The sequence below is a fragment of the Brachycentrus maculatus genome, unplaced genomic scaffold (assembly GCF_059751285.1).
Source record: "Brachycentrus maculatus isolate JH-2025_06_01 unplaced genomic scaffold, ASM5975128v1 h1tg000166l, whole genome shotgun sequence".
NCBI lineage: Eukaryota > Metazoa > Arthropoda > Insecta > Trichoptera > Brachycentridae > Brachycentrus > Brachycentrus maculatus.
Genome location: NW_028280919.1, coordinates 1948222 through 1963581, shown reverse-complemented (window position 1 = coordinate 1963581; position 15360 = coordinate 1948222). Strand labels below are relative to the sequence as shown.

Here is a 15360-nt window from a genome sequence, read left to right as displayed (position 1 = left end):
AAAAAGCTGGATTTTTTTAAAAGTGAAAATTATCAAAAATCTGCTTACAAACAGGATGAATGTGTTAACCCAAGTATTTAGTTAGTTATTATAGCTAGGTATTTTCATGGGATAAAAATTGGGTTTTAAAATTACAATTAGTGTAGAATATAGAAAGTAAAATCAGTAATGTCTAAACCTGGTGATTGTCAACGATACCCTTGTTTCACCTGCTTTTGTAAAAGTTACTTGATAGTAAATTTCACCTCCTTGTTACTACAATGGAAGAAGGTTTGTTTCCCAGTTAAATGAGTACTTTTATGAAGTTTTTTTGCTAGATATTGATACGAATGATGAAGCTTTCTGAAGGTTGGTCTATACACACGAATGACTTCACGAACGCTTATGGCTGATTGATTGGTATTTTCAAAATTATAACATCCCAACCGTGGATATAAGGAGAATTACCAACCTTGCGATATTACAGAAAGTTCAGATCAGCCATGATGAATTGTAAACAAAAATAAAGAAGAAACGGGACAGCATGACATAGACAGACATTGACACTTTGAAGAGCGACAAAAAACCAACAATGAACGGATCGCTTCAAAATGCACCCTGACGGGAAACACTACAGACAATATACGAAAGGATAATTGGTGCGTTAAAATGGATCCTGCACCGCATAATTTCGTTAAAACAATTTTGCTCATGTATAGGAGCAATGAAACTTAAGAGAGACCGCATTCATTACGTTGAATTAATGACCACGATAGCCACACAGAAAAAGATAATATATAATTATTTTAAAGTGTATTTACCGTTTAAATTTCTTCGTTCATAAAGTTGAAACTATTTTAATCACCCAAACAAACGAGTTACCTATTTAATTATTATAGATATTTAAGAAAAAGGGACTATAATTCTTCATTTTTTACATATTTTTGTAATAAAACTGGCCATTGTTTTATGAAAATACTAGTTTTAGTGTCAATGCCCGTTTTATTGTCAGGATTTAAAGTGGTTTTCAAAAATTAAACCCGAGATTAGTTTTAATAGTTGAAATTAATGGTTAAGCATATTTACGATTTTATACTTTTTAACGTATAAAAAGCTTTATTTTATGGCTTTAAAGCTGTTTCCTTTGATCTACCCCTCGGAATTCAAGACAAATAACGCTTTATTTATTTATATTTAAAAGTTTAAACTTACATATACAGTAACCGATCGGAAGAAACACGTTTATAATACAATCATTCTGAATTCAGGAATGTTAACTAAAATTTCCTAGATTTAAAGATTCGTATTGTTTTTTAATACATGCTAAAAAAAGCGTTTAAAAACGTAACAAAAAAAAACGTGCACAAAGTTTTCATAGTGCGTTGACCCTCAGATGTATATTTTATTTTCAATTCGACACTGTATAACTGCATTTATTATTTTTAAATACATTATATCAAATAATGATAATATTGTCACATATATTATCAACAAGATTATCATATGACAATCGGGGGTGAAGAACTAATAAGAGATTATAAAATAAATGAATCTATAATTATGTATTCGGGTCCAGACAAACTAACTACATATACATACGAGACATATTTGTATGCAAATATTCCTATACCATGATATAATCATGCATTAATTAATATACATATACATAAACATATAAGAACATCTACGTTGAAATTATATGACAACATTTTGAGTGTGTCCAAATACTTGTTCACAAATTTGGATTATCTCCAATTATAGGAGTTAGTTTTCATATTATTTTTTTTACATCTCATCAAAGATGAAGAAGAATATGGATTCTGGGCATTTACGGGGCTATTATTTTATTTGAATGTTACACGTGTGTAAAGCGATCACTTAAACCAGCCTATGACGGTCGTCAGCCCCGTAAATGCCCAGACTTCCATATTCTTCTTCATCTTTGATGAGATGTCAAAAAATTATATGAAATGTTTTGACGTCAAATTAAATACAAAAAAGTGCATGGACACAATGTGACATGATTATTACATATCTTCAACATATTATATAATACGAGTATCAAGTTCGATACAATGTCATAGAATTTATATCATGACATTATTGTCAACCGACACTTGAGGATAATATATTGTATAAACTTTATAAAATTAAACAACTTTGTTTTTACCACTTTTTTTAATTTTATTATTAGTACACTTTAACCAACCAGTTCATGTTTAAAAGTGTTCGTATGGTGTACGGAGTGTGTGGAAGTTTTTGGTAAGGGAATGTAATTAACGATGAGTATTTTTTGTTTTTTAGTATTTCAATGTTTTAGAATTTAATAAACCCTGATGATGACAAGGTTCTTGTTATCATGGTTGGTTAAAGTGTAGGTACTAATATTAAAATATAAAAAAATTGGTTAAAACAAAGTTGTTTAAATTTATAAAGTTTATAAAATGTGCCACAAAGTATCTGCGAAAAACATTCAAGAAAAAATATATTGCATATTTGTAGGAAAGGACTGATGCATTTTCCTGATAAGTTGGGAAAAGTCAATTTCTTTTCCCCGATTTTTATTTTATTTCATTTTTATTTTATTTTTATACACCGAATAATATCATGGACGAAATTAATATAGTTAAATCGAAAATTTCACTTAAATTTGTCTGATTATTAACTCTGTTTTTTGTTTTGTTTCAGGTAAGTTAAAGTCGAAAATCGAGGTTTCGTTCAATTCAATGTGAAAATGATTGAGAGACTCTCTGCGTTCATTGGATGATAAGAAATTCTATTCACTAAGTAATGTAAGTCATTAGTCATAATAAGCCATTATCTAACATAAAGTATTAATTTCCTAAAGCCGGAAGTCAGGAAGGTTGCAGGTTGTCTGGTACAAAGTATTATTATTATAAAATATATGCATATAAACATATTTGTATTACTTGCAAGGTTTATTCAAGCAAGAGTACGATGTACATATCACAATTTACTCAATTAAAACATGCAAATCAAAATTATTTTTACCTTATGTTCAATGCATTTTTTATTTCCGTTTATGTAGATTGCCCTTAAATAATGCGTTTTTTTGGGAAATATTATTTGCTATCTTATCAAAATGATATAATTTTTAGTAAAAAAGTACTTAATTAAGAAAACAGAATGATAGAACGGCTGTCCAAACTCAAAACACAGTAAGGGAGATTTTTTTTGTAGAACGTTTTTTTTTGCATTTTTGGACTAAGTAGATTCTACTTAGTCCAAAAATGAAAAAAAAGTACTACAAAAAAAAATGTTCCTTATTGTGTTTTAAGTTTGGGCAGCCGAGTAGCCTGTTGTGATAAAAGATTTCACATTTACATACGGAGGCAGATTGACTATCAAGAACCATTTACACCAAGTTAATTACAATGCCAGTATACTGAACGATTTCAATGACAAGATCAATATCAAGATTTTACTATCAGGCATAGGTTGATAGACGACATTTTATTGAAAGCTGTCCCACCGCATGCCCAGATCTGATACAGAAGCATCTAGGCTTCCTGACAGATCTGCTCTTGCTTAGCAATTTTTTTTTTAACTAAGTTGCGAAATTTATTGAAAATGTGAAACAACATAAAATTGTATCCCGATTTTACTGTGGATTTACATTTAAAAGCTTTTAATATACCTGTCACTGCCAATCTAAATAATACAAGGCTGTAAGTCCATCACCAAATTTTCTAGAAGTTCCCCAGTGTAGGCAGTGAAAGGGATTAGTGTTTAGTTCAATTAGTCAGCTAGATCCGATTACGACTCGACGTTGGCCGGTACACAGACGCCCCCGACCAGCACAGCAGACAGACACGGAACAGTGCAAAGACATTTACAGAAAATGGTCAGTCATCGCATTTCCACTCAACCATTCTCAACGACAGGAATTGTCTACACGGGCAATTACAGTGCCAATCCACTAAATTTCACATTCTGGCTATGGAACTAGCATCTCAATTAAAGGATGCGCGTTCGTGACAGGCTAATAGAATCCAGCAAGCGATTGAAGGAAACGATGGCGCTGGAAGTTGTTAAAATACATTCTACTTCAATGGATTGAATAGTTTGACAAATTGGCTCCAGGACATCTTTTGCCTTCTAGACATAGAACACAACGCATCTGGGTACTAAAATCTTCACAATGGAACCTACATTCGTGGAAATAGTATTCCTTGACAAACGTGAAATGCTTAACTAATAATTTTAATTCAAATGTAAAAAGTGTAAATAAAAAATAACTCTACGCTGGCTAGAACACTCTAGAATGGTGAAAAGCCATAAAAAACAGAAGAAACGAGAAATGCTGCACGAAGTATTTCTTAGTTGGAACTTACATGGAGTAAGAAAATGACTTCTCCATTGGTTCTAATGAAATCGATTGGACATAATGAAATCATATGTATGTATATAAGTATATATATATATATATATATATATATATATAAATATATATATATATATATATATATATATATATATATATATATATATATATATATATATATATATATATATATATATATATTTTTTTTTTTTTTTTTTTTTTGACATCTCATCAAAGATGAAGAAGAAAATATGGAAGTCTGGGCATTAACGGGGCTGACAACCGTCATAGGCTGGTTTAAGTAATCACTTTACACACGTGTAACATTCACCAATTCTACCCATTATTGACAACCACACTACTCAAATTCTTGGAAGTTCTATATATTTGAATCAATTTTGAAACATTATTCTTGAATCACTAGAACTTCACCAGAGACATCTACGACTTCCATACATGCCCAGACTTCCATATTCTTCTTCATCTTTGATGAGATGTCAAAAACATAATATGAGAATAACTCCTGTAATTGGAGAAAATCAAGATTTTGTGAACAAGTATTTGGACAAACTCAAAATGTTGTAATCAAATCATGATAATGAATAGAAACCTTGGAGTATTGATTGAAGCCACCAGATCAGAGTACCCCACATGACCTATTTTTCTAAACCTAGCTCCATTCGGTTTACTACAAAAGATGAAAAAGGCAAGATCATAAAATGTGGCTCGAAAACATCCCGTTGTCTCTAAATGCCTATTTACACGAGGTCAATATTGGCATGGCTTACTGGAATGTTGGCCTGGCGAGACCAAGTTACGTTGTGCGTACCTTTGGCGATGCTCCACCAGGGCAGCGTGACGTAAGTCAGGAAGGCGTTGAGCGGGGTGCTCTGCTGCCGCTTGTTCTCCTTCCAGAAGTGGAAGGTCTGCGTGAAGCCGCGCATCGCCCACAGAGGGTTGTAGGCTCCATCGTCCAGCTCTGTACCACCAAACCACATAATCAAACGATTAGAACCATCATATTCAAGATATATCATAGATATCTATCTCAACAATTACGAAACATTTTTTTTGTATAATTTATATTTGAAGCACTAACTTTGTAATTTTCCATTTTATAATTGAATGAAACTTTGTTTTAAAATCACTATAAATATTTTATTAAAACTTAATTATAATGTCTACCGGTTTCGAAACTAACCGCTTCTTTATCAAGACTGATTAATACTAAACCATAGACATCAACAAATAGAGCCGCCAATAATTTAGCAATGACACCAACATTAAAACAACTCCTCATTTCTGTGACGTCATTCATTGCCAACTTACGAAAATTAGGTTTTTTCGAAGTCGAATTTTCCAAAAGAAAATGATGAATGAAAATATGAATTATATCGGCTGTTATGAGCACAAAACGATTCTAATGCAATCCTTTATACGTTAAGTATGTTAAATTAGATATTCCTCCCGTCTGACAAAGATCCATTGATTTGTTTAAAAGCTAGTTTATTAAGAATATACCCACATTAAATTATTGTTTAATTTCTATAGTGTGAGATAAAAAAAAAACTATTTATGGTACTGTTAATTACGAAATCTGTGGTCAAACACTAAAAACTTAACACTAAACCTTTCGTCGTAGGAACCTCGATGTTAGAACTGTATATCATTGATTTTGTTTTTGTAAATAAGGCAACCTTGTGCATTATACCAACAAGTCCATCGATGCATTGTATAAACATTAATTACCAATGAACCGTCAAGAAACTCAAGGAAAATGCAATACCGACTCGTTTATTCATTATTGACTCGGCTAGCTTCATTTGAAAACTTGAGTCACGAGATCTTGTGTACATTATTTACATAGCATTAACCGAAGATGGTTGATATTATCGGAATATAGATTTTTTAATGATATTTATGAGACCTATCAGTAGTGAACCTATTACCTTACTTAAGTTATTACGAGTATGGGTCTACAACCCCGAGTGCCCTAGCCATTACTATTATTCTGCTTTTCTTCTCCGCTACTCCTACACTATTTTCTATTCTTAGTAATGTCCTTGATCTCCTTCACTTAACCCTAGACTACTAAACTATCGTAAAAATTACGACGCCAAAATGACAATTACTGGAAAAATAAAATATTGTGTCGCTCCTGCGTCCCCTGCTTTACAGTACCTCCCTAATGTACATATATATTTTTTTCATTATTACGTGATTTCTAAAACCCAAAGAATGTTACTATCACTTCTACATTTATAAAAGTATTTGATTATTTTATTTATTCTCCTTTTATTTTTATGTCGTACTTTTTACGAATGTTTAGTAACAACGTCGGTTTAGTTATCTAGGGTTAAGCCATCTGTACTTCGTAAAAATCCTATACCTAAACAAAATTTTTGAGTGCATAACTGATCACCTTATCTTCATGTAATTGACGATCAAGTTAATAATATCGGTCCAATCCAGTGTCCTATGCATCATTTGGATGCTTAAAATAAATAAATGCTCCAACTCCCATATTCCCTTCTCAAAAACACTTTTGTCCCGTTGTAATATCCATATATTGATAACAATTTATTTTATTTTATTTTGTTTAAACGCATAGATCTAATACAGAACCTACTAATATAACAAACGCATTCCTATGGTAGACACATAGTAGGTATAAGATACATACTTTAATATAATATTTGAATCACGTATACCGGAAATACTTCGGTATGTATAGTATGAATATACCATTACGTCATTTGCTAACAAGCGGGATAAAAATACATTTCGTTAAATCATGGCTATCATTTTTCGACAACGCCATTTGAGTACTAATATTGGTAAAAAAAGGTGCCATGAATCAAGGAATAGATGATTATTTCAAGAATCGATCTTGAAATGAATGTTGCAGTGAAAAATCTCCCGAAAATAATGCGTTAGAAAGAAACTAATAATCACCGATCCTTTCACACAAAAAAATAACCATAATAAATTTGGATAATTTGTATAGTAAAGCGCCATTTTCGTATATATATATATATATATATATATATATATATATATATATATATATATATATATATATATATATATATATATATATATATATATATATATATATATATATATATATATATATATATATATATATATATATATATATATATATATATATATATATATATATATATATATATATATATATATATATATATATATATATATATATATATATATATATATATATATATATATATATATATATATATATATATATATATATATATATATATATATATATATATATATATATATATATATATATATATATATATATATATATATATATATATATATATATATATATATATATATATATATATATATATATATATATATATATATATATATATATATATATATATATATATATATATATATATATATAAATTATAAAGCGTCTTTGAGATGATTGCTCACAAAAATGGCGCTTTATTAATTTGCCATTTTCATTATTATTTTATTTAACAAGTTTTCCCTATTTAAAATAAATGTTAACGGAAGCATTTATGAAGTATGTATGTATTATATATATATATATATATATATATATATATATATATATATATATATATATATATATATATATATATATATATATGTATGTATTATATATATATATATATATATATATATATATATATATATATATATATATATATATATATATATATATATATATATATATATATATATAATGTACATCATAAATCACTTTGATCGGTGACACTCATACGGTTCGTGAGTTACCATTATTTTTCTTCGGAATGTCGCACCAATAGTAGATGTCCGTCCCGTCGGGAGTGGTGCGCTTGGGGGGCCTCGGGGGCGGAGCGCCCCTGGCCCCGGGGGGGCCCCCGCGCCGGCCCCGCGGCAGCGTGCAGTAGCCCTGTATGTCCCTCCTCACGACGCCCAGCGGGGCCGGGTTCTCTCCCTCGTCGTCCCCGTCGTTCCCGTTGCAGTCCTCCTCCGACACCTTCAGTGCCCGCAGATCGGAGTCCACTTTAGATACGGCCGTGTTTTGGTTTATCTCGATAGTTTTTACCGTCTCGGCCACCGGAGCGTAAGTCTTCACGGCTATAACTATCTGAACTTCTTCGGGCTCTTGGGCGATGTACTTATTGCCCTGCAACTGGTAGTTCTTGATTTCATCGGTACATGGCAATTCTTCCTTGCCGTTTACCGTTATTATTGTCGTCAGGTCCAGATCGCAAATAAGTCCCATTTTTATTTCTTTAAGTTCGATAGTCTCTTCGTTGATGATGATGTCTTTTTTGTCATCTCCATTACAAACGTTCAAAGACGTAGCGTCATCGGCTAGTTCGTATTCTTCTTTATTGCTTTTGGGTTTCGGTGGCTTCTTGCCATCTATCACGGGCGAAATCTTTTTGGTAATTTTAGCTTTGATATTTCTTTTCGACGGTGCGCTAACTACGGGAGGTTTCTTTTCCGCTGGCTGTTTTATTGTCGCTCGAGCGGGAGGCCTCGTCGCGTTATTGGGTGGTTTAGATTTGACTATTTCCTTAGGCTTAATATTATCTTTAGGCTTCGCGGCCGGTCTAGATTTCACTTCTCTCGCTTTCGCTTGAGGAGTTTTATTAGCGGTCGCTTTCGGTTTCGCCGGTTTAGTTTCGACAGACGGTTGGGCTTTGAGCGGCGGCGGACCCGGGACGGATTTGGGTTTTTCCTTTTTGGGCGTGACGTTAATAAGGCAAGCGGGGGTCTCGTTGGCGCAGTCCTGGTCCCTCGTGTACACCTCGGACATGTCCCCCCACGAGGGTGACGCGGTGCAGCAGTGGCGAGGGGTGGTGCAGCAGCGCGGGGGGGAAGCGGGACGATTTGGAGCGGAGCTCGGTTGCTCTACAACAGAAGAAAACAGAACGGGTTCATCGAACCGAACTAATTTGAACTAAATGAGAAAACTACGTGAAGGGGTCTCTACTTTAGAAAATAGAAACAACAATCGTTAGAGGTCTGTCGTCCCGCTTCCACCCCCCGGAAAACCCGAACCGCCGAGTAGATAGAAACAGAATGTCATTTACACTCCGTTCTTGTTGTTTCTATCTTTTGGTGTGTGAAAGGATCGGTGAATAGGATCGGCGTCTACAACTGCCGAATGCGAGTCTACTGATACTTACCGTCCCTCAGATCTCCGGCTTCGATTTCTGACACGGTGTTTGCCAGAGAATCCAGTCCTTCGTTTTCCGACCGGCTCTTTGCGCCGGAAGCTTCGTAGTTCTTAGTCTTCCATCCACTCCGAGAGAAGTTGTTCAAATTGGAACTGGGGTCGCTTAAGCGCCTCTGAAAGTAATTTAACAGCGTGAGACGCATGCAAAAATAAAATTAAAATGGTTAACAATCAAAACTTAAAATGATTGCCAGATAAGCTAAATCCTACCTGATGTCTGTAGATGAAGAAGTCATCGGGGTCCTCGTCCCAGTCGCTGTCCCACATGTCGGTGGCGCAGTAGCCCGGCTCCGAGGTGGGCGTCTCGGCGCCCGACCCCCGCGGCCTGGTGACGGCCATCTCGGCGTGCCCCTTGCCCTGAGGGCCCTTCATGCGCACGAACTCGCACCTCTGCCCGCTACTTCCAGCGAAGAGGCCGAATGTCATTCGCTGCGCCATCTTTGTCGAGAGGGAAGATTGCTGAAAGAAAATTAACAACAATTTAAATAGGGAGTAAAATTGGTACTACGTACAATTTTAATACACACTAGACAAGGAAAATAAAAAAAAGAACCAGTTAGGGTTTGCAATCTCGAGTGCCTTCGGCATTGCTGCTTTTTCATCCCTACTATTGTTCCTCTATTTCCTTTCCCATGTAACGTTATTGTTCTTTACATTCAGATCCTTCACTTCCGTAATCTCTATTTCATCACAAATATCTCAAACATAGTTTCTAATGACCTGGAGCGCAGGACTGGTCACCTCCACCGTCATAAAATCAACGATCGAGTTGACATCGCGTTTTCCGACTCGGTGCCCTATACACCACTTGGGTGCGAACAGGAGCTTTTTTTTTCTTTAAATTTAGTTAGCGTTAATTTTTGGATGTATTAAATTAATAACGAAAATAAAGGTCAGTAATGAAAATTGTTATATCTATCGCCATTCATTTATCGCGGGACTCAATCATGTAATATCGAATAAAATATCGGATAATATTTTAGCTACAATCAAAAGCGATTAAACAAAACAGAACGAAGTCTCCATTTTTATCAGCAAAATAAACAAAATTAATCGGATATTTTAGCAAAAGATAAAAAATGAAAATAAAACGTGCGAGTCTGGTGTCTGTCTGAATAGGGTATTATCACTCGGGATGAGTACCTATCTAATTTAACATTTTCAACCTATAAAGGATTGTGTAAGACTCGTTTTGTGTTTATAACAACCGATATAATCAAAAGTTTCATTCATCATTTTCTTTTGCGAAATTCGCCTTTGTAAAAACGTTATTTTCGTAAGTTGGTAACGAATGACGTCACAGAAACGAATCCACACTATTACTATTACAGCTCCATAAAGCAGATTCATAAAGGGATACGCCCCACACTACCCCCGATTACGTAAAATTTTATGACGTTTAGCGGTGTCCGTTTTTCGTTTTTTAAATATGTAAAGTTTAAACCTTCATATCTCACTTACTTCTCTGCAGATTTCAATAAGAATTTTACCGATAGTCTTGTGATTTTTCGTATTAATTTATTAGCCAATAATAACACACCATGAGAATGATCCATTGGCTAGAAATCGCGAGGCGTGTTTTGGGAGTTCCACGAGTTTTTGTACAAACAGGTTGAATGGACTGCCGAAAGGTCATGCATGGGATTGTATTTATTGTTTGAGTTTTTAGTAATCACGGAGCTGAATGCGATTACATTAATAATTGCTTAATAAAGCAAGGCGCGAAACACCTGTAACTTGTCGCATGTCGCGTTTCACTTGTCGAATATTTTATGTATGCGTTGGTTATTAGGGCGGAATTTCGTAAGGTAACTAAATACCATTCGGGTCGCTTTGTACACATACAAATATTTGATTCAAAGTTGGTTCAGTGAAAACCAATATTTATAATGCCACGTGTTTCGATGTCATTTTTAAACAGGTAAACATGCGAAATCTATCCTAAATTTGTTTGTTGTGGCCTCGTGATGTTAATTATTGTTATACACTTCCAATATTGGAAGTATAATACAATTTTTTTATTATTTAATCTGCAGATAGTAAGAAATATTACACCGAAAAAATGAACTGTGAGTTTTTAACCCTTTGAACGCGTTAAGCAAAACATAAAAGTTGATTTGAAAAATACAAAGTTTCCATAAAAAATAAAGTATTCTATAAAATTCCTTTTATTGTAGTCCATGGCTTGTAAAAACCATGGACTATAGTCGATTTACGCGTCCAAAGGGTTTATCAGTAAATAAACTGAAGCTTCTATAATATGAAATAATTATAATCGATCGAAAAAATGGACGTTTCCCAATTATTTGCGTTGAGTTAAAACCACATACATATTTCTAGGTAGATTTGTGTGTACATAACGATCGCAAATAGAATTCTGTTAATAATCAGATATATTTCATATTTTATTAAATTAAATATATATATATATACAATATATATATATATATATATATATATATATATATATATATATATATATATATATATATATATATATATATATATATATATTAAATATATATATATATATATATATATATATATATATATATATATATATATATATATATATATATATATATATATATATATATATATATATCGTAACAAAGTTATATGTAGTATGAGAAATCTATACGGGTCGTTTAATAGCACCCTTATATAAAGTTATGTGTTTATTTTAATTTAAACACTCGTCACATTAACATAAATTAAACAAGGCTCAAGCCCGCATGTGTTATAACATAGTTCCTGGTCGATATATTATTTTTACGAATTAAATTTGAAGAGAAAAAACACTGTTATTTAATTAATGTTCAATTGTTAGTTCATATTGTTTACGCAGTTTTATCGTTTTATTATGACCTAACCTGACACCTTTTTATTTTCTATTTATATTTTTTTATTATTATTATCTGGATTTGATGGATAATTTTCTTATCTTTATACTATGCTGTTATTTTGTCTTCATTTTATGATCGAGTACGCTTGGCCGTACTTAAAATGTAGTACCTACGTACCAATTTATATATTTTAAAAGATAATTTTTAATTTCACTCTAATATAGAATTTTCAGAAACAGTATACAATAATTATGTCAGAAATTTATTTTAAAATAAATTTAATCGTCTTCGATCAAAATTTCCATTTAATTCAAAATAAATTATATTATGAAGTGCTTAAGTTTGTAAATATCTACCAGGAAAACATAAACCTCGATGGATTTGTGAGTTTTTACTCAGAAAAATTAAACCTTGATTTCGTATTATGGAAGAGGCCGTAGTAGCACTTAGGAATACATTGCAGCTTCTTATGGCAGGGCCTGAAAGACGTTAAAAATAGTTATCAAAGTCCAGAAATTACTGTTTTGAAAATCTCACTACTTTCTCAACATTTGTGCATACCAGTAGATAGCGTTGTCCTAAAATACGCTATAATATCGAGTAGTTTTTTGAGCACATGTAGTCGTATAGGGAGCGAGTAGTATATTGATTTTGTCAGTTTAGTGGTCAATAGTACAATTGGGGACAACATTTTGACTTTGTCCAAATACTTGTTCACAAATCTGGATTATCTTCAATAAGGGGTTATTTTTATATTTACTGGTCAAATTATAAGCTAAAATAAATAAAAACTGAAAAGGATATTTTCTAGCGTTTCTCATGTATGTGAATATAATCCAGGATTCGGACCTCATATACAAATTTAAGAGTTTCTGCTCAGTAAAAAGCTTCTTTCATCTCACCATAGATGTCTCTGATGAAATTCTAGTCAATATAAGTAATATGTTTAGAATTCGAAAAATATATATAGATGTTCCAAGAATTTGAGTAGTGGTTGTCAATCATGCGTAGAATTGGTGAATGTTACACGCGTGTAAAGTGATCACTCAAACCAGCGACTATGACGGTCGCCAGCCCCGTAAATGCCCAATTTCATATTCTTCGCATAAAAAAATAGAAATTTACGGGCGCCCTGTGTCACATATGTATTTGGCTCATAATAATTAGTATTTCTAGAGAAAGCTAGTTGAATCACTTTACTTTCCAAGTTACGCACGAACTTTTTTTTACAGAAAGTAAAATTGTTACATCGCTTATTGTTATTTTCAAGCGTAAAATACATTATTTTTCTTCTTCTAACACACTTATCCGATGGTGCACAAGGCACTACATCGCATCGACCCAGCATTCTAATCGTCAATTATGTGAAAGCAACGTGATCAGTCCTGCACCTTAGGCACCAGAACAGGGTGAAAAATTGATTTTATTAAATTTGAGCCCGCGGGGAATCGAACCCGAGACCTCCAGCACTAAAGCCGAACGCGGTAACTGTGGAGGTGGGTAGTATGGAAAATATATACGGAAAATAAATTCACATTATTTCCATTCATTCCAACTGGAAATATAACATATGTGTTATATGGTAGGTACATCAAAAATCAAAACATTATATCTGCGATAGTAGTAGTAGTTGTACTGAAAATATAAGCTTCATTCATGTGTTAGCTACCGATGTACGTCATGTATGTATAATTCGCATCACCCAGTCAATACCTGGTACCTAGTAGTGGGCGCTGGGCAGCCGACATTACGCCGAAACCAAACAGTCTCTCGTCTTCTATAAATAATGTAAATATACAAACCTAATTTTAACGCGAGGTTATCTAAATATAAACCTACAGGAGGAAATCATTTACCAAACCAATCAAGATGATATTTATCGCAAAGATATTGGAGCACCTTTTGCCGACAACGTGAAATTATTTTCAGTAATCCGTTGCAGCGAATTGGCGAAGCGTTCCGCGGCGGACTTCGGTAACTGTTGTTCAATTCACGTTGGCTCTATTCAGAATCCGAATGAATTCATAGTCAGTTGGTGACCGGTTGCGCTGGAGATAAGACCTGTCTCTTGCTTCTCCTCGCGTTGTCTTTTTTCCCCTCCTACTCGAAGAGTACCCAGTGATCGCGTCTCCGCAGAGTGCCTTACAAAAAAACCTTCTCGTGTTATTGTTTTTTGTTGTTGTATTTTTTTGCTTCGGCATTGTTATCGACTCGTTCAAGTGACCTTTGTGATCGGTGCATTCAACACAATGGAAGTTTTCGCAGAAACTAGGCGGTAAACACATTTTCTTTTTCCTTGGTTTATCCACGACTGATTTTCCTCTTAAAACACAGATTTGACTCCCGTTTCCGCGTGCAAAAATAACCTTGGCTAACCCAAGTCTACTGGTCATGTACAATAGATAAAACTAAATATGGTAACTACGTTGTTTTCCGAACCGTGACTTTGAATTTCGTGTGGCTATGAATTGGTAATTGCTATTTACGAAGCCGATAGTGCGAATTTATAATATAACCAAAACAAATCACGGATGCAAACAAGTTTGAAAGACGAATTGCAAATAACTCGGCTCGCATAATATAATATAACCGAATTGAATCACGAATGTAAATACCTTTGTAAGACGTATTATGCTTTGTTACTGCAAATAACTTGGTTCGCATAATACAACCAAAACAAATCACAAATGCAAACAACTTTGAAAAACGAATTGCAAATAACTCGGCTCGCATAATATAATATAACCGAATTGAATCACGAATGTAAACAGCTTTGTAAGACGTATTATGCTTTGTCACTTCAAATAACTTGGTTCGCATAATACAACCAAAACAAATCACAAATGCAAACAACTTTGAAAGATGAATGCCTCGCTATTGCAAATAACTCGGTTCACATAATATGACCAAAACAAACCAGGAATGGAAGCAACTTTGAAAGACGA

The 15360-nt window shown here is 33.3% G+C and overlaps 2 protein-coding genes across 5 annotated transcripts in view; one reads left to right on the top strand and one right to left on the bottom strand.

Annotated features, from left to right (window-relative positions):
* LOC148308438 (uncharacterized protein KIAA0930 homolog) overlaps positions 1-15360 on the bottom strand; it is a 52794-nt gene that overhangs the window by 2539 nt on the left and 34895 nt on the right. Inside the window, exons 1-5 of one of the 3 annotated variants that reach the window (XM_088261759.1) lie at positions 15031-15319; positions 9780-10028; positions 9520-9682; positions 8132-9241; positions 5154-5303 (exon numbers count right to left, since the gene is read on the bottom strand). In XM_088261759.1, coding sequence (XP_088117885.1) covers positions 5154-5303; positions 8132-9241; positions 9520-9682; positions 9780-10007 — 1651 coding nt within the window. In that variant the 5' untranslated portion in view covers positions 10008-10028; positions 15031-15319. Of the gene's footprint in view, positions 1-5153; positions 5304-8131; positions 9242-9519; positions 9683-9779; positions 10029-15030; positions 15320-15360 lie in introns of those variants that run through there. The other 2 variants (XM_088261758.1, XM_088261760.1) reach the window with 2 other exon arrangements.
* Positions 1-15360, top strand: part of LOC148308439 (phosphatidylcholine:ceramide cholinephosphotransferase 2-like) — a 129124-nt gene that overhangs the window by 85511 nt on the left and 28253 nt on the right. The window contains exon 1 of one of the 2 annotated variants that reach the window (XM_088261764.1): positions 14443-14690. The exons of the other annotated variant lie outside the window; for it this stretch is intronic. The gene's annotated coding sequence lies outside the window, so the exon portion shown is untranslated. Of the gene's footprint in view, positions 1-14442; positions 14691-15360 lie in introns of those variants that run through there. 2 annotated transcript variants of the gene reach the window in all.